At 42.6% G+C, this 20,773-nt stretch overlaps 1 protein-coding gene across 3 annotated transcripts in view; it reads right to left on the reverse strand.

Moving 5' to 3' along the window:
- Positions 1–262: 262 nt before the first annotated feature.
- Positions 263–20,773, reverse strand: part of FANCC (FA complementation group C) — a 2,534,829-nt gene continuing 2,514,318 nt past the window's right edge. For all 3 annotated transcript variants that reach the window (XM_044059426.1, XM_044059425.1, XM_044059427.1), the window contains one exon: positions 263–809. In XM_044059426.1, the coding sequence (XP_043915361.1) occupies positions 672–809 (138 nt within the window). In that variant the 3' untranslated portion in view covers positions 263–671. The remainder of the gene's footprint in view (positions 810–20,773) is intronic.

A 20,773-nucleotide genomic window follows, 5' to 3' on the forward strand; every position in this document is an offset into this window, starting at 1 on the left:
TATCTTGCCATTCTCAACTGCCATATATAGCTGATTAATCAGTTTTACCTGATATAAACAATTGCATATGAGACAGATACTGTACAGTTCTCCACAGTACCATTCCATATATGATGAATGACATGAGTGAAAAAAAAAAGTCTTAAAATGGGAATGTTTCTCCTCTGTCTAGGTATAAGCAGTAGCAAGACTGTAAAAAAAAAAATATATATATATATATATATATATATATATATATATATATATATATATATATATATCATAGTCCCTATTCTGCAGACTATCACATATCAGATATAAAAATTTTCCAAACACCATAAAATGTGAAACTGACTTGACTTCTTGACTTGTACACAGTGCAGAAAAATACATTCTATGACTACTCTTTGCTTCAGCACATTTTAACTGTATGTATGCAAAGGGAGTCTGCTATGTGACAGAAACATCATGTGTAAAGACATTCTGCTACTCATTTGGCCTACACATACAAATGTAAATAAATACACACATTGCAAATACACTGAAATATGTTAGTACATGCTCTGCCTCTTAAGTTTAGTATCATTTAGTTTATAGTGACGGTAAATAATGCACAGTACCGCCTCCAAACTTTTCTAAATTTGATAGAATATTACATCATTTTATGGTTGTCAAAAGTTCTCAGTCACTGTCTATCTTCCTTGAAATAGTTCTTGCAATACTTCCACAGTTCTTTGAGCTTCTTGGTTCTGAAATCCAGGTAAGTTCATCCAATATTCTGCATTTGTAAGCAGGGCAGAGATATGTTTGGCATCCCAAGTTAAGTCCATCTGTAAATCACAAAAATAAATTTCCTTACTCTTCTTTTATGGAAACTGGACCTCAATATTACTTTTCCATTACTTATATTATACATATTTTTGTCTCAATTATTGCCAAAGGTGCTTTCTCAGACATTTACATATGCATGCAAGCACCCATGCATTCTGCTTATATACATAATAAGATAATGAATATGATAATGCTGACAGCTTTCAAAAGACGTGCTTGTACTGATGGGAAAAAAATATGGAAAGTTAATAATTGCAACCCATGTATAAATAATGGGTTTCCAAAATAAATGAATGAAAACATGGAATATTTCCTAAGACACTACAGTAATTCCAAGACAATACACATACAGGTACACTAACAACAATCTTCAAGAAAAGGTTGTGAGGCACAAAAGACATCTAACATCACAAGTAAAAAAACTCTAGTATTAACGCAAGATGAAGAAAATTCCAATTCCAAAAAGATGCTTTATTTACTGCCTTTACCAGTAGCAGAACTTTCAGTGCAACACACGTACCACTGTTCTTCTTTAAACTAATAGATCATTTTTGTTAAAGATCCAGGATGCACAGAATTCTCATCCAATTAAGAAATGTACTTGCTTCTATCACCTAATGGTATCAATATTAATTGTGTGGAATCCTATGCTTTAAATATGACATTTAGATATGTGTGTGTGTGTGTGTATCAGTGGATGCTTAAAGCTGCCATTCTCATTTTTAGGCAAGCTATGAAACTAAGGAACTTAAGAATACTTGGACCTAAATCTGAATTTATATTAAAAAGACTTCTTTCTATTCATATTCTTCTACAAGGTGATGCTAAGTGAAGAAAATAAACCTTTTTTACCTCACTGGTGTCCATCCAGCTTAAATGTGAGACCTCAAGTGCTTACTTACTGTATGCTGATATGCAGGGAATCTCTAATGCTCACCTGCTCAAGTGCTTACTTACTGTATGCTGATATGCAGGGAATCTCTAATGCTCACCTGCTCAGCATCTTATTACTGAACACTTTACAGATCAGTGAGAAAAACAGAAACCAATGCCTAGAGTACAGAGAAGTTCCCATTACCATAACGGACAATGAGTAATGGATGATTAATTTACGGGGGGGGGGGGGATTCTAACTGCAGAAATACTAAATGGTCTACCAATGCAGAGCATATCTCAGGCAGTTTTTAAGTACTGCAGTTCAGAACTCACTGTATTTTCTAGATTAGTACAACATGCAGATCTACCCTTCTAAAATAGAAGTTATGTACTCACCATAACGTTCCATCTGAGTAGATACTTCATTTGTCTGCAACCTGTGGGTGTCGGACCCGACCTCGGATCCGATCCGGCAGCTTTCCAAGCTCCAAGATCCGAGCTCCTAGCTCCTCCCCCTACCCATAATCCCCTAGTACCAACCACATTACCTCAGATCGTTTTTTTTGCCTCACCAACTCGAGACAGAAACCAACTCCAAATGATCAGAGAATTTTCCCGAGGTTCGGGGGATGGCAGGGGGGGGTTGGTTGCAGACAAATGAAGTATCTACTCAGATGGAACGTTATGGTGAGTACATAACTTCTATATCTGAAGTAGTTACTTCATTTGATCTGCAACCTGTGGGACAGAGTCCCCAGCTAACCTATAGAACCTGGGTGGTCCTTATGGAAGGATATTCCGATGCACCACGGAGCCAAAAGAAGCCCTACTTCTGGAAATGATATCCAGTTTGTAATGAGAAATGAAGGTATGAGATGAGGACCAGGTAGCTGCTGAACAAATATCATCTACTGAAACCCTAGACCAAAAAGCTGTTGAGGTAGCTACAGATCTTGTGGAATGAGCACGGAAGCCAACCGGAGCTGGCTTCCCAGATGAGGTGTATTCCAGCATAATGCACTGACCGATCCAATTTGCTACAGTCACCTTAGTAATTGCCTTGCCCATGGCTGATTTTGCATAAGAAACAAACAACTGGTCCGACTTGCAAAACTCTTTAGTCCTGTGCAAGTAAAAGCATGATTGTCTGTGTACATCCAATTTGTGCAACGTATATTCTCCTTTGTTGTGAAAATTTGGGAAAAATACAGGAAGATTTATTGATTGATTAATGTTTGATTCTGTAGCCACCTTAGGCAAGAAAGACGGGTTAGTCCTGAGGGACACTCTATCTTTGTGAAAAATAAGGTACGGAGGTTTAATACACAGAGCTTGTAGTTCTGAAACTCTCTTGGCCGAAGTAATAGCCACTAAGAAAGCAGTTTTCCAAGACAAGAACTTTGACGGAACCGAGGCCGCCGGCTCAAAAGGTGGTCTCGTTAAGGCTTGTAAGACCAGAGTGAGATCCCACGGGGGCACCAGAGTCTTGACAGGTGGTTTCAAAAGAAAAACGCCTCTTAAGAAGGTTTTGCACAACTTAGTAGATGCTAAGGAACTATGCCGTCCCTCACATGAAAATGGGAGATGGCCGCCAACTGCACCTTGACTGTGGAGGCACTTGCTCCCTGTCTAAAATGCAGAGAAAGAAAGTCCAGAATAGTCGGAATAGGGACAGTAAAAGGATCCAATTCTTTATCTTTGGCCCAGATGGAAAAACGTTTCCATTTACTGTTGTAAAGTTTCCTGGTAGATGGTTTATGAGCCGCCACCAGAATGGCCTTAACGGGGGACGCTAGGGAGTCCTAGCCATTAATGGAACTGGATCAACCAAGCAGCAAGTTTGAGATTGACCAGGTTTGGGGTATGGCATCTTGCTGGGTGCGAGATTAGGTCTGGACTGGGATCCAGAATCCATGGGGGAGCCACACAGTGAGACCGCAGAAAGGGAGCCAGATCTGTCGAGGCCAGAATGGGGCTATGAGGATAACTCTGCTCCCCAACCGACAGGCTTTCTGGATGAATTTCATCTTAAGTGGGAGGGGGGGGGATAAGCATAAAGAAGTCCGGGAGGCCAAGCATGGACTAGAGCATCTCTGGGGGTCTCCCATCTGGGGGGAACTATCACGAAGTACTCGCTGCATTTTGTGTTTAAAGGAGAAGTGAAAAGAGCAGCGAAGCTGAACCCATTTGTGGAAGATCTGCTTCGCAACAGATGGATTCAGAGACCACTCGTATGGAGTGAGGAACACTCGACTTAGCTTGTCCACTAATATGTTGGACCGCCCCGGAATGTGCGTTGCTATCAGAAAGCGGTTGGTGGAAATCGCCCATTCCCACACTCTCATGGCTTCTCGACACAGGGGATAAGATCTGGTCCCTCCTTGTTTGTTTATATACCAGACTACTGACATGCTGTCTGTCTGGATTGCAATAGTCCCTATGGGAAGAAGGTCGTGGAGAGCTTGCAACGCTAAAAGCACCGCCCTCATCTCTAGGACATTGATATGTAATGCGGTCTCTAGGGGAGTCCACGTGCCTTGAACGGATCTGCCTGAACAATGCCCCCCCCCACCCGAGGCAAGAAGCGTCCGTGGTCAACATGGCTTTGGCCGGAGGAATTACAAAAGGTCTCCCTTCTCTGAGTTCCTGCGCCTGTAACCACCACAGAAGGGAGTCCCTGCACACCCTGCTCAGGGGAATTGGCATGCATAATGGGTGGATAGACAGGGACCATTGGACTTGAAGGGTCCATTGTAAAATGCGCATTCGCAGACGAGCATGAAGAGAGAGACCAATCGCTGCTGACATAGACCCCAGTGCCCTCAGGACTAACTCCGCTGGAGGAGCAGGGCTCCGAAGAAGAGCTAACACTTGGAATGACAAGTTGTTCAGCCTGACTGACGTTAGAACAACTTTGGAGATTTGTGTATCTAACCTGGCCCCTATGAATTCTAGGGCTTGAGTGGGGCACAGGCAGGATTTCTGCACGTTTACTGAGATGCCTAGGTTGTGGGCCAGAGACAGAGCATAATCTCTCGCCACACAGAGCTGATGCTTGTTGGTCGCGGTGAGGAGCCAGTCGTCTAGGTAAGGGAAGACCTGAATGCCCTGGAGTCTCAGGTGGGCTGCAACCACTGCCATGACCTTGGTGAACACTCTGGGGGCTGAGGTGAGGCCAAATGGAAGAACCCTGAATTGATAATGACTGGCTCCAAGCCGGAAGCGGAGAAACCTCCTGGATCGTTTGTCCATTAATATGTGGTAATACGCATCGCATCCTTGAGGTCTAGCGAGCACATCCAGTCGTTCTCCCGCAGCAGGGGGAGAATAGATTGGAGAGTGACCATCCGGAACTTTTCTTTGGGTATGAACAGGTTCAGGGCGGAAAGGTCTAAGATGGGTCTGAGGTCCCCCGTTTTCTTTGGCACCAAAAAGAACCTGGAGTAATAACCCAATCCGGACTGGTCTGGGGGGACGGGCTGGATGGCTCTTTTTCTTAGCAGCTTTGAAATTTCCAAAGCTGCTGCCTCCCTCTGATCGGGTGGGACATCGGGGGGGCGTTTGGATTTGGGGGGGTGGTTTATAAATGGAATCGAGTAACCTCTGGATATGATCCGGAGCACCCATCGATCTGTTGTAAGGGACTCCCAGTTTGACAGGTACTCCGACAATCGCCCCCCCGACTGCCTCCAGAGAGGGACAGTCGGGTGAGCCCTCAGGACTGTTGCGCGGGTCTGTCTGAGAAAGGTTCTCTAGACCCGAAATTACGAGGCCCCCGCTCTGCCTCTGGGCCAGCGCCCACCTTGTCCTCCTCTGCCCCTGGAGGACGAATGGTCCGCAGCAGGATGGGATTGCTGAGACTTACGGAACCACAGCTTCTTTTGTCCCCTCTGATTCCTGGAGAAGGATCTTTGGGGATTAGAGAAGCGGACTCCGACGGCAGACAGCGTCTTCCCGTCCTTTTCGCTTTGGACCAGTGTATCGCGAACAGTTTTGCCAAACAAGGCAGAACCGTCAAAAGGGGCGTTCGCGAAGGACGCCTTGAAGAGGTCCGTGAAGTCGCACAGACGGAGCCAGGAGAGACGTCGCAAGACGACCCCGGCTCCGCTAGCTCTAGCGGCTCCCTCCGTTGCATGAGAGAGAAGCCGCATAGAAGTATTTGAGATGGATTTTAGAGTGGCCATTCGAGTCTCAAAAACCTTTTTGTCTGGGACCGACATGGACTCTGGGGGGGGCTGCAGCGTATTCCTTAATCAAGTCTCGCTGTAGCCTAATAGTATGTGCCATATAGTTCAGCGCCCTTAGGGAAAAGGTCACTGAAGCAAACATCCGCTTCCCAATCCGGTCAAGCGCTCGAGATTCCTTATCCGGCGGGTGAACCGAAGAACTCTCCTGTGCAAGTTCTTTTTTGGTGGCCACCGCCACCAACATAGCATCAACGGGGGTTCCTTTGGTCCAAGACGATCTATCTGTGGGTGGGCTGAGGACCTTATTGGGGCGCCTTGGAATTGGCTCCACGGTGTCGGGCTCCTTCCAAGCCCTGGTGGTAATCAAGTCCACCAGGGTGTCGGCCGGAGGGGACACCCAGGAGGTAGATGGACCTGCCTCAAAGGCCTCCAGGAACACGGACTCATCAAGGGAAGGCTTTTGGGCTGACCACCCCCCTCTAATACGCAACATTTCCATGATGTCTCCAAAGGAGACATCATCAGGGAGTGACCTTGGGGAACCCTCTGTATCATCTAAGTCCGTGTCTGTGGTAATGGACTCGGGGGAGTCCAGGTGCCTCCTTTTGCACCGATGTTTTCGAGGGATCTCCTCGGTGGGACTGTCCAAAGAGGGCTCGTCCACGGGTTGTTGTTCCTCCACGGGAACTAGCTGGAGGGCTTGGGCAGGCTGTCCAGATGGACGGATGATGGAAGACAGACCCTCATACAGTGGGGGTTCGGGTGGATCCGAAGCCCGGGTCGGGGATCTGGAGGACCTCGACAGTACCCTCTCCACTACCTCAAAAGCCGAAGGAGAACCACTCTCACCAGCCTCTGAGAGCAATCTCCTCGGATCCGAGGAAGGGATGGGGGTCGGAGCCGATGCAGTCGGCGCCGAGAAGAGGTATGCTCCGATGCCAACAGCGCCGAAGACACAGCAACTCCCTCAGATCCGATGCTCAGCCCCAAGAGCTCGGGTCCGACAAGCTCGAAGGTATAGTCGGCGTCGAAGAGACAAACGCTATCGGCGCCGACAGTTCCCCGGGTCCAAAGGGGCCTGGATCCGATGACTCCGAGACCCGAAAACGAGTCGGAGAAGGAGTGATTGGGGCAAATATGGGGCCTGCACTCCCCCCCAGAGGGGGGGGGGAGGCAAGAGCATCCCCATCTGCGTTTGGGTCTGTAAGAACCGACGCATCATCCTATCCATATCCGCTTTGGAGATGCTTCGGGTCGACCTAGATGAAGTAGTAGAGGCAGGCCGTTAGGGCCGCCTCGAAGATCTCGAGGGAGACCTATCATCCTCCTCCGGCTACGGCGAAAAACAGGGTGAACGGCGCCGAGAGGAGGGGGATCTGGAGACCCTCGGGGGAGATTTTAATAGTTTTGTTGGCGGAGCCGAAGGATGAGATTCGGCCCGCCTTTTATGGGACTTATGTCCATCCTTATCCTTGTGCCTCTTCTCTCTGAGGGAAGAGGCACGAGTTTCCCCAGAGCTCAAACCCGATGAGGGAGGTTGAGTCCCGGGTAGAGCTAAGGGGATAGATGGCACCGAAGCTGCTGAAGCAGCTGGAGCCCGAACGGGAGAGGAAGAAGAAGCCGACTCCTGGGGGAGCTTTCCCACCAGGATCAGCTTGTTCTTCCTATCCCGGAGTGCCCGGGGGTTAAAGGCCGTACAGATTTGGCAGGCCTCTGACAAATGGGCTGCCCCCAGGCACAAAACGCACTGAGTGTGGCCATCAGCTGGAGAAAGCTTGTGGCCACACTCAGTGCATTTAGAGAAAATGGCCTTAGGCCCTTCTGACATCTTTCACACACACACCCAAACACTAGGAGGGGGAGGGGAGTGAAGATAATTTAGTTATAAATTAAACAAAAGTGACCCAAAAAACTAGCAGAAAAAGCAGAAAAGGGAAAATAACACACACACACGAAACTTTGAGAGAAAAATTGGTTTAAAAAACCAGCAAAGATCTCACCCAGCCAGGAGCTCTTCACAAGGAAGTTTCTTTAGCCGCAGCAAAAAACGATCTGAGGTAATGTGGTTGGTACTAGGGGATTATGGGTAGGGGGCAGGAGGTAGGCGCTCGGATCTTGGATCTTGGAAAGCTGCCGGATCGGATCCGAGGTCGGATCCGACACCCACAGGTTGCAGATTAAATGAAGTAACTACTTCAGATCTATATCCTAACATTTTTGTTCATAAATTTCAGAAGAGAGAAAAAAAATAAAAGTTATCTACTCATCAATGATGCATCTGTGTTGTCTGTTTCATCTGATGCATCTGTGTTGTCCTTCCTCAACCATTGGGTTTTAGATCTGGCTTAGGCCACTTCTCAGGCCTTGGATCCATAGCTGAAGCCCTTCTCTTTACCCATAACCCTCTCCAAACCACATATTACCTCAGCTCATGTTTGCCCCATAATTACTAAATGCAGTAAATAATAAGACAAGTATGTAGAAACAGACATGTAAATAGTTAGTAATACTCTAGAAATAGGAATGAAAAGGTATCTGGAGCTTAATCAGGAAAAAGACCAAGAAGGTATACCTCCAAGTCATACCAGGAAACCATATATGAATCTTCCATAAATGGAAGGGAGGATGGAGAGGGATGCTAGACAAGGACAAAAAACAGACAACACAGATTCATTGTTGTGGTGAGTATGATGATGTTTTTTCATCTGTCCCTCAACCATTGGGACAGAGTCCCTAGTTAGTAAAAACCCAGGGTGGTCTTCATGGAAGGATATTCCAGAGTATGACTGAACCAAATGTTGCCCTGACCCTAGAAAACATATCCAACTTGCAATGAGAAAGGAAAGTATGGGCATTAGACCAAATAGCATCTGTAGAAGTTCTAGACAAGAAGGCAGAGGCAGTGGAAACAGATCTTGTGGAATGAGCTTGGCAAAGTCAGTCCTTTCTCTTTATAAACATGAGAAATAACAATCAGTGAGCCACCTAGCTAAAGTAACTTTGGACAAAGATTGACCCATTTAGCCTTTGAAAAGGAAATAAACAACTGATTAGATTTTCTGAAATATTTTATTCTATGGAAATAGAATCTGAGTTGTCTAGCACATCCAACAAATGAAGCATATATTCCCCTACAACAGAAAATCATGGAAAGAAAAATGGCAGATTAATGGACTGGTTAAGAGCAGCTTGTGATGTAACCTTTAGAAGAATGGAAGGTTTATTGCAAGGAAAGATAAGGTAAGATGGCTGACAAGACAATGCCTGGAGTTCAGATACTCACCTGGCGGACATAATAGCGACTAGAAAAATGGTCTTCCAAGACAATAATTTCAAATTTGCGTTAGCTGTGGTTTAAAAGGAAACCAAATCAAGGCCTGAAGTAGTACTGTGAAATCCCAAGGAGGAGTGGGATCCTTGATAGGTGGTTGTACTAGAAACATACCTTTGAGGAAAGGTTTGCATAGCCTGAGAGAGGCCAAAGAAGAATGGTCTTTGCCAACATGAAAGTTGGAAATCACAGTCAATTGCACCTTGATTGTGGAGTAAACATGCCCCACTATTGCAAATGGAAGCCAGGAAATTTAGGACAGCTGGAATGGATGCTGATAAAGGATCCAAGTGTCTCTGGCAGAAAAAGAGAAGCTTTTCCATTTGCTCTTATATAACTTCTTCTTCTTAGTAGAATCCTTTTTGGAAGATGTAAGGATGTGCCAAACCTGAGAAGAAACCCTTTACTGTCTAGCCATCTTAGGAAATAGAGAAACCATGTGGTTTGAGGGCTTGTATATCCAGATGAGGTAGTCCAGATGGGTGAGACAGAAGATCTGGAGAAGGATCCAGATTCAAAGGAGGGCATATTAGGTAATGCAAAAGGAAGGGAACCACACTTGTCAAGGTTAGAATGGGGCAAAAAGGTCATCTTGCTCTTCCATTGGTTGACATGCTTTCTGTGGGAACTTTGACAGCAGGGGAATAGGAGGGTAAGCAGAAACCAGACCAGAGAGCCAGTCTCTAGAATGTGCATTTCTAAAAGAATGTGGCCAGAGATCACCCACTACCACACCCTCATTGCCTCTCAACATAAGGAAATTATTTTTTGAGCTATGATACAGAATCAGAATTGCCTAGACATGAATATATTATAAGTTATGTATAATGTTAGCCGCTACAGTTGTGTTGGCATGGTTTGTAATGTCTAATGTTTGAAACTGAGATTGTGTTGGTATGGTTTATTTTCATTTATATAAATGTAAGATTGCCTATGTCATACACGATAATTTAATAAAGATGCTTCTTGCTTTAAAAAAAAAAAAAAGACAGAGTTCCTCCCTGCTTGTTGATGTACCAGACCACTGACATGTCTGTATGGCAATCATCCTTAAGAGGGTGAACATTCTGAAAGGCCTGCAATGCTAGAAGGATTGCTCCCATCTCTAGGACAGTGATGTGAAGATCGGCTTCTAAGGGAGTCCATGTGCCATGAAATGTCTGTCCCAAATAGTGCCCACTCCCCAGCTGAAATGCATTCGTGGTCTTGGGCAAGGGTAGGACAAAGGGACAACCCTGAGAAACATCTGGAGCATTAATCCACCAAGTTGCACACTCCTTGCAAATTTTGGTGATTCAAATGGTAAAATTCACAGGGTAATGATTGATAGACCATTGGACTGCAAGTGTCCACTGCAGTACCCTCATATAAAATCTTGCCAGTGGTACAAAGGTTATGGAGGCTGCCATCAAACCGAGAAGTTGCAAAACCAACCTGGCTGGTGGTGAGTGAAGAAACAATAGATGGAGCACCTGATGCTGTGATATGGAAAGTCTGGATTGAGGTAATTTTGCAATCTGGGAAACTGTATCCCAGGATGCATCTATTGACTCCAGAACTTGGGTGGGAGAGAGATGAGATTTCTTGCAGATGATTGTGATGCCAGATGGAGACACAGGTGGAACAGTTAGCCCCTGGTGCACATCAGAAGATAATACCAGTTGGGAGCAGTGAGAAGACAGTCATCAAGGAAAGAAAGCACCTGGAATCCCAGCAATTTCAGCTGAGCTGCAACTGCTGCCATACAGTGGGAAAACACCTGGGTGGCTGTGGTGAGACCAAAGGGCAGGGCTATGAACTGATAGTGACTGGCCCCAGCCAGAAGCAAATAACTCTCCTGGACAGTCTGTTTGTTTTGATCTGATAACAGACATACTGGAGATCTGTCAAACACATCCACTCATCCTTTAGCAAAAGAGGGAGAATGAGCTGAAGCATGACCATTCAGAATTTTGATGGTCTGACAAACTGGTTCAAGTGACTTAGGTCCAATACTGGCCTGAGGACCATTGTTTTCTTTGTCTCCAAAAGAATCTTGATAAGTTCAGAAACCTTGCTGGTCTGGTGGGAAATCTTGGATGACCCTTTTTGTTAGTATCTTTGCCATTTCAATATTTTGGGTGGATAATGGGAAAATGGAATATAGTAATCTCTGGTGATGACTTTCTGCACCCAGATGTCTTTGATGATGGATGTCCAGGCTTACAGGTGCAGAGACAAGTGCACCTTGACTGCCTACAGAGTGCAGTAGTCAGGCAACCTTTCAAAAGCACTGATAAGCCTTCTCAGAAAAGGGATCTCTGAATCCTTGGTTTTGTGGTTCTCCTCTGCCACATGGGTGATGTCTGTCATTGGAGTTCCCCCCTCGGCTGTGGGGATAGCCATCTCCATTGAAATCCTGGGAAACCCTGTGATTTTTTAGAACCACATCCATTTTTTTCATTCCACAAGAAGGTCCTCTTAGGAGGAACAAAACTGTATTCCTACGGCAGACAGATTTTTTTCCCATCTTGTTGACTCCTGGAGAGAGTATCTTTAACCTTGGGGCTAAATAAAATAAAGTAAATCCATCAAAGGGTGTATTGATGAAGGATGTCTTGAGTGGCTTTGCAAAATCACAAAGGTGCATGTGGGCATGTCTCCTTATGGCTATACTTGAACCGGCCACTCTGGAAACACCTTCCATGTCACTGGAGATCAGCCACATGCAAGCATTTGATAGGGATTGAAGGGTGGCCAGCTGCAAAGAAATAGACTTTTTATCCTCCACAGACATGGACCCCAAGAGGGACTTGGAAAATTCCTTAGTCAAATATCTCTGAAACCTCATAATGTGTGCCAAATAATTCAGTGATTGGAAGGCAAAGGTTGCTGAAGCACAGATTTGGGAATAAGCACTATCACTTTTTATAGGGGAGGTAAGTCTAGAACTAAAGGAAAGCAAAGACCTAAATAGAGATTAACAACCAAATAACAAAATAAGTGACTTACATGAACCACAGCCTGAGTCATTTTAACCTTGTCTGAATGTTAAATGCGGCAAATGAGATATGAGGTAATACGGGGCTTGGAGAGGATTACAGGTAAGGGGAGGAGCTTGAGCTGCAGATCCAAAATCTGAAAAGTGGTTAAACTTAGATTCAAGGTTGGTTCTGAAATCCAATAGTTGAGGAACACACAAAAAAGACAACACCAGATTAACATGTTTAAACCTTCGGTGACACAGAGTTCTGTTTTCTTCTGCCAAAGATAAGCACTAAGATATTTTTGAAGGGACAAATAAAAGGGAGATGTCCACTCTAAGGAGAAATTCATGATCTTGAAGGATGACTCCAATAGAAGGCTCCTCAGAAGGACAGTAACATCAGCAGAATGACTTAGTATTCCTCTCAGTTTGTAGCACAGGAACCTCCATCCCCTTAGTCTTGGTCAGAGTTCTGGCACTGGAATGGCATGGAATCACCCATCTCTAGCAGATGCCATTAGACAGACTCTTGCCTCACTACCATACTGATGGTAGAGGGATGGCAGAAGTTAAGCACTGAGCTAACAGAACAGTGATAACTGTGAATGCAGCAGGGAGTGTTGTGTCAGAAGAGGGATGGGAGGGCTAACAATCATCACCAGCACTAAATCCAAGAAGAGAACTGTGTTCTCTTGCACTTGGTTAGTTTCTGTCACATGCTGAAGAATCTGTCAAAATTCAGGACAACATAAGGAAGGCTGATGGATAAAGAACGTGCAAAACAATGAGTGAGAGCACTTTCTCAAATCTTGCCAGCAAATTTATTCATAATACTGAATGTTTTGAATATGACAGGAATATAAGTTTTCCCCAAGCCTATTACCTTGCTATTAAAATGTTGTCTTTTGAATCAATCACTCTGCATCATCCTGACATTGGCCTTAGTTTAACACCTTTGAACTTTCCTAGATTTCTCATTGTAGAGCTTCAGGTTTGAATGTGGAGGCACCATAATAAACTTATATAATGTAAAGCAGTTTGTTTAATATCAACAGACATGAAACATACAGACAGTCAAATGCGTAAGTGTAGCTTAGAAATTCCTTTACTGTTGTCTGTTCCTTCCTCTATATTCCAAAAATATAAATGCTGCTCCAAACCATACCTCTCAACCGTACCAAATTCCTTGGTTTTTACTGGTTTTGAGGGCAAAATATTGGAGTGCCACGAATTCCTGACTGGCCCCCTTAATTTCTGAATTTCCCGGACATTTTTTTTAAAACAGTTTACCACTTTACATTTTTTACACAGTACCACTTTAAATGTATGGCTGATGTCACCACCCATCACCAGCCTACAGGACTTTGCATGATGACATCAGCTACTGCCTGTTGGACTGGAGGGAATAAAAGAATATGAATAGCAATGGCGGGGGGGAGATGGATCATGTGCGTATAACTTTTGCAGACTCCGCCCACATCATGTCCCAGCTTCCAGGTTTCAGACATTTCAGCTTATCTCTTTGGGCATTACCATTTTACCTGCTAGTGTTGGGCCGTTATGTGTACAAAGTTTATCTGCTGCTGGGCCATTTCTCTCTGTGGGCCGTTTCAGTTTTGCTGCCTGCTGCTTGTTTCAATTTAATGTGAGAGTGTACTTGAGGCTGCGTGTACTGCTGGTTTCAATTTGTTTTATCTGAGCCCTGACCTGAGCCATTTCAATTTATTTTAAATGAGGTGTGCTGGTCGTTTCTTTTGCTGCTGCAGTTTCTTTTAAAAGCTTGTATCGGCTTGGCAAGTGTAGCTGCTGCTCGTTTCAATTTATGTTATTTTATCTGAGCCCTGAGCCATGTCAATTTATTTTAAATGAGGTGTGCTTTTCAATTTCTTACTTTAGCTGCTGGTTGTGTGCTGCTTGTTTCAATGTATTTTTATTTTGCTGCTGATTTATCTGAGCCGTGTTGCTCGTCATTTCAATGTATTTTAAATCGTATTGGGTTGGGCAATTATTTTAGGTGTGTGTGTGTGTGTGTGTGTGTGTGTGTGTGTGTGTGTGTGTGTGTGTGTGTGTGTGTGTGTGATTACCTAGTGTGAGCTCTACAAACTTCAGACTCCACTACTATTTGTTGCTCTCTTTATCTGCCAAAAGCTAACTTATTTTACATAAAGGGTCTCCATGAACCATAACATAAAGAGACAAATGGAATAAGATGCAGCAAGAATCACTCCATTGTCATGAAGTCTTGACCTGGAAGAATACTTCAGGTCCTTTTGTTCTGCTGGGAGAAAGTGTCTAAACTACAATACACTACTGTGCTGAAACTAGATTGTAATGCGTTTTCAGGTTAAGCCTGTTTCTTTAAGCTTAATCCCCTACAGCACATAGCATGCATTCAGCTTCATTTCTAAGACCCTTGTACTTCCCCTGTACATTTATTGACCCCTAGCATGCAATTTTGCCACATGATACAGACTGGCAATATGATTCCTCAGTGTCTAATGAAACAATATTACATTACCCTCTGGTGGGAAAAATCGGAATCTAGTTGTAAACTTTGAAGCCAGCAATACAGAGAAAAATGAAGGAAATTGTGTTTTTCAGACAGCAATAATGATTGCAATTGAAACTTTGCAGAATTTTTCCCTGTAACCAGTTCATTTCCTTGGCTAAAATGTGCCTCTCAACAGAAAAGCTCATTTATTTATTTTAATTTATGTACAAATTCACCTCTGAATTACCAGCTAGTTATTTCTCTGCATTTTCCTCTTACACATGGGTAAGATGAACTTTTGTAAAGTGATGTGAAACAGAAAAGTCAAGATAATATGTTAAAATATATCCAATAAAGTCTGTTAATGTGCTCATATTACCATTTCACAACCATTTACAACTGCAGTAGTTGACATGTTTCACATTTTTAGCTAAGGCTTGTTTCTGCATTACAAAAGATGGTTTTAAAATAACTGTTTAACATTTCACAAGAGAATATGGTATCCCAGAATTCCACTGGAGTGGGTGGGGTTACATACTTATGTATGTAAATTATATGTTAATCAGCGTCCAGATTTGTACCGATTTTTCATGGGCCTTGTCCAGATTTTTGATGTTTCCAGGCTGAGAGGTATGCTCCAAACACTTATTTCTGCATTATTTTTATCTGTTAACCTCCAGATCTGTGAAAAGACTGTTTAGATGAGCAGTCTTATATTTAATTAAATTATGTACAGATCGCTGTTGCAGGCATTTGCTTAGACAGCTGTTGACTCAATTTTTCTTGAAGATCCCATTTTTTCTGAGAGATGCTCAAAATCAGATTTAACAAAGTACAAACTGTAAATGCCTAGATAACCTCTTTTTTGAGCAATGTTAATACTTTATAACATTTTACCTATACCATATAGTGCAATTCCCATGTGGAGTGCACTTCTTATTTCAGCACTGATTGTCAATGTAATGATTTTATAACTAAATATTTATAAAATGCTAAACATTACCCTCATGTCAGACAGTCAGTTAGTGCTTACATGCAGTTACCAATCATGTGACATTGTTAAGCATGCATGTCCTTGTACCACAGTCACATATGCTTTGATTTAACAAAGCTCATTTAAACAAAAAACAATCAACACACAAACTATACTCCAATTTGAAATCTGGAATTAGTGAAGATATTTTGTTTACAATCTACTACAGGTCTTAATAACTGGACCAATAACTTCTCATCTCACATTGGGTCTGCTTTATTAAACAGATACAGATCTTTGGTACTTTGTTCTATATCAACATACTCTTCAAGCTCAAATTCCAATACAACATCCCATATATTGTCTTACTATGTAGATCTGCTTCTAATCTCTAATTCGTCTCGACTGCACACTTTTAGTCTCTATGATCACTTCACCTCTCTTATTGATGGTTTATCTTTAGTTTTCCATTTTTTAGTTATAGCTTTCTTAGCTGCTATCAATAATAAAGACAGTGACACTTTTACGTCCTTAGTACATGTTATTTTACCTCCAATTCTACATCAAAACATCTCCATACTGGAGGACTTCCAAGAAGGCTGCACACTGAGTAACAGCTTAATTTCTGCTCTCCTAGTGTGAAAAAAGAAACTCAGAAAAGAGAGCCACTGAATTTGTCTTTTTGGGTAAATTTCAGTAACTGGCTAGTAAATGCACTGCCTGCATGCCAGCAAAAATGAAATTTAGGGAACCTGAAAGAAAATCAACCACACAGGTGAGGAGAAAACCTTGGCTGAGAAGAATCCTGCCGCTGCTCAGCAAAAAGCAGTTCAAACACCAGCTGTAGTATAATACATGACTTCCAGTAATCTAGAAGAAAAATAAGTCAAATGTGCTCAGAGCTGATTGAAAAAAATGAAAGGTGAAGGAGTACATCAACTCGAATAAAATCATAGGAGGTTACTAGGCTCATCACCCTGAGGCCCTTATAAGCCTAGCCAAGAGTTTAGCCCATGTTTAGATAAATCAGCACCATATGTCCCTGTCCAGCAGGGACATGGGTGGAATCCCAGGGGTATATTTTCTGTTTCCCATCCAGCTATCCAGGTTGTGCTTAAAAAGGGGTAAACAGGTACTCTGCTTGATGTGGAGAGGGAGTCTATTCCATAGATGGTGGAGTCTCTGGGACACAAATCTGTCCCGCTAACAAGTCTTGTTGATGTCACAGACCAGGTTGAGGCCACACGTGTAGGTTACTTGAGTGGAGCTTGACTTGTGGATATGCAGCAGTCCCATCAAGGCGGGGTCCGTGATCGCCTTGTATGCCAGAGAGAAGTCACCTCTGAGACATGTTTATGAAACAAAGTTCAGGGATAGGGCTTTTAGCCTATTTGTCCATGGTAGATGTTTGAGGCCCTGCATTCTCCTGGTGAGGGACCTCTGTGGTCTCTCCAGCTGCTGCATGTGCTTTGCAAAGTACATGCCGAAAGGGGCGTTGTACTCAATAATGGGCCTTATAATCAAAGAATACAGGGATATTACGACCTCTTTGTCCCTGATGAGATACCCTTACTTATGAGGTGGGCCATGTAGAAGGCTTTCCGTACAATGGAAGCAACATGGTGGTCAAAAGTCAGGTTGCTATCAACTTGGGTGCCCAAATACCTCATGACTGATTGAGTGCTTAGGACGTTATTAATGTGATAATGTGTGGGGATGTCACTCTCCGCAAACAGTATGATGATGCATTTTTTGGTATTCAGCTTGAGGCCATGTTTCTGGCACCAGTCATTTGTCTGAGTGAGACCCTCTTGGACGATGTCCACATCACTAAGGGGAATTAATGACAGCACCCAGCATTCACTGGTTTTGGCCTGCACCTCAAAAACGTATATCCCAAATAACAGAGGCTCCACCTTTCTGTAAAGGGATGACAGTGGCTGTCCTCCACTCAGCTAGGATGAAGCCAGTACTCAGGCTTTGGTTGAACAGGGTGCCTAATGGTGCTGCAAGTTCTTGCCTGAGTTCATGTAGGATGCAAAACAAACCACACAAGCAGGATTACAGGAAAATAAACCTACTCTCTAAATTTAATAGGCTTTGTAAAAAATTGCCTCCTGAATATACAATACTTTAAAACCTCGAGGTTTAAATTTGGAAGTGAATTTAAACATCTAATAACATTGTTACTTTTATAATATATATTATTAGTGGTTATTTAAAATGGTGTTGGTTCAGTTAATTCATGTCCTGTTGCTGATTCTCTTCATTAATTATTTAATTATTTAATGATGTAATTGTTTAATTACTATGCACCAGTATATATGTGGTTCCTAGTGAAATGTTTTTCATTCCTTTGAAGGCCAGTGGGCCGAGGTACCGGAATAAAGCTCTTTCCTGTAATCCTGCTCGTGTGGTTTGTTTCACATTTTGCTGCTGTTGGTTTCTACATTCATGTAGGATGCAGCCTGGGATGTTATTGGGTTCTATGGAGGCTGTATTTTTTGCCTTTGAGAGAGCAGTAATGACCTGTTCCCTAGATATAAGGGGAAGGGGGCAGGTACTGGGGATGTCCTGATTTACTGATGGGGAGGACAGAGGGTAAAGTTTTTGTTGAATCTGTCAGCCAGCAAGTTTGCTATATCTATGGTATTTGTGTCCTTGACCACCAGTTCTGAACAGAGCTGGGTGCTTCCTTTGAGGTTGAGGACATATGTGAAGAAGGCCTTATGACTGGAGATAACAGAAGGGGATGACACTCATCTTAATGGATTGTTAAATGTCGAACCTGGGACTGTTGTACGAATATTTCAGAACAAATTGGGTGATTTTAAGATCTTTAATTGCTCGTGTTTTGTCCCCTCTGACATTTTAATTGAAGTGTTAGCAAGAGGATTAACTTTTGTGCCATCTGCTCGTTCTGATTTAGTGAAAACCCTGATTGACCTTAAAAGTTATACTCGCAAGTTAAATTTAAACATTTTGTTAGTTAACGCTAGCAATGTGATTGAAAATTTTAGCGTGGCGAGTACTTTTAACCCTCCGCTGCATAATTCTGTTTTATTATTTGATAAAGTGTGTGAGAACGGTATCAGAAACTTATTGAGTAACGGACATGATTTTGTCAATGGTTAACTGCACCTAGAGTGTCTCCTGTAAGTCATACTGTTTGACCAGCCTGGAGGTATGCATGTCTTTAATATATATTGATACTCCACCTCCTTTGGCTTTACTGCCCACAGTTAGGGGTCTGAATGTATGACAGGATGAGTAACCAGGTAAGGCTGGGATGTTCTCCCAGGTTTCTGTGACTGCACAGACGTCAGCATTTTCCAAGGTTAGGAATTCTCGCAATGAGTGCAGTAAATGGAAAAAGTTTTAAACAGATATTCAGATGAGCTTACAAAACTAATAAAATCAAAGGTCAAAATGAAGAAAAGGCTGGCGGGGTATGAGACCGCTCAAAAAAAAGATATTTAAAAAATGACAAAAGTAGAGTTCAGAGCATATAGGGAAAACCTGATATTTTCTGCTGTCCCAGAGAAACTGGAAGGAACACTGTATTCATTTTAAGAAAGCACAAATAAGCAACTGGACTGATACTCCACAGCAGGAGTTGTTAACTGAAAGGGCACACTGTGTGTGTATGTTCCAAACTTGGCCATGAGTAAGTCACCCAGACCTTTAATAGCAAAGATGCAATCCTACCAGCAGAAAGAACTGATTCTGATAAAACTGTGGCAGAAGGACAAACTAGTAAAAGTAGGACACAGTAGAGTGTTTGTGGAAAATGGTTACTCACTGTACACCAGGCAGAAAAGTAGTACATTTATTCCAGCAATCAGGGAATGTTGAGAAGCAGATGCGAGATTCAAGCTGTTATATACAGCTATTTTCAAAATAGTTTTCCTGGACTGTCAAAATAATTTTTTGATGCAGAACATGCTAAGGAGGAAATACAAATGCTTGTCCAACAAAAACTGAACAGAAGGGGATTTTGCTTCTCATTCTTCTAATAATAAAGCCTGTTGAGAGACTATGCCAGTGAAACCTTTTCCAATGTTCCAAAGGAAAATGTTTGTGAGACAGAAAGAAAGCACAAGGGTTGACTAGAAGAATCAGGAGTACATTGGAAATGAACCAGATACTGGATCTGGGAGATAAATATCATTAGGAAAAAAAACAAGCAACTTGGAAATTGATAAATAAATGTGGGATTACAAAGCATCAATTACATTTGTGAAATATGAAGGAACAAGAAAACCTGGAAATGTACTTTTTCGACTTTGTTAAACTTGTAGGGGCTCCAAAGCATATGCCCTCCACATGTCATTAATGTTTGGAAAAAACATTAAGGAGAGGGGAGAAGGAAGGAAAGAGTTAACTATAAGTAAAATAAATTTTGTTCTTAACAGTATTTTTATAATACATGACATATTTTGCATGCTATAAAGTAAAACATTTTCAGTTATTTGTGTGCATAATAGGGATACTAAAGTAAACAGGTGCCCCTATCTCCCCTTCTTTCTTGTTCAGTTTTAAGAAATTTAGGCACTGCAATGTAAAAAGCAAAGAAAGCCTGGAAAAAAGAGCATGATATAAGAAAAACTGATATGCTTTTTCTTACTTTTGCATAATGGAATGACTAGATTACAGCTTGACTTAATCTAATGGCAAGTTTTAAGGGAAAGCAAATAAAAGAACAGTAAATGTAATGAAAAAAAATTTCTCTAGCAAATAAATGTTCAGAGTTCAATGCTGTAGTGGAAGCTAACTGTGTATATGGTTCTCATGTTTCAATGGAGACAATATGGTAAGGGACAATTAAAACAGAATACTTCTTTCTTTCAATGGCTAAGAGATGATGTTTTCAAGATACAACAAAAATGGACAGCACTTAGTGGAAGTTGAAGCACAGGCATCACCATGCATCTTAGCATGGATAACCTTCATTAAAGGTTAATTCAAGCCTATGAGTGTGGTTGCCAATCTGGGACAATTGTTCCTGTTAGAAGGGTTAAATGTCATTATATGAAGATGTACATTGTGTTCTGTGTTAGTATTAAGTTAATAGGGTATGGGAGGGGGGAGTTGCTTTTTGGTTTGAGGGTTTTGATTAACATGAAAAGTCTTGTAAGAT

The sequence above is a fragment of the Protopterus annectens genome, chromosome 17.part0 (assembly GCF_019279795.1).
Source record: "Protopterus annectens isolate FY-2018-M chromosome 17.part0, PAN1.0, whole genome shotgun sequence".
NCBI lineage: Eukaryota > Metazoa > Chordata > Ceratodontiformes > Protopteridae > Protopterus > Protopterus annectens.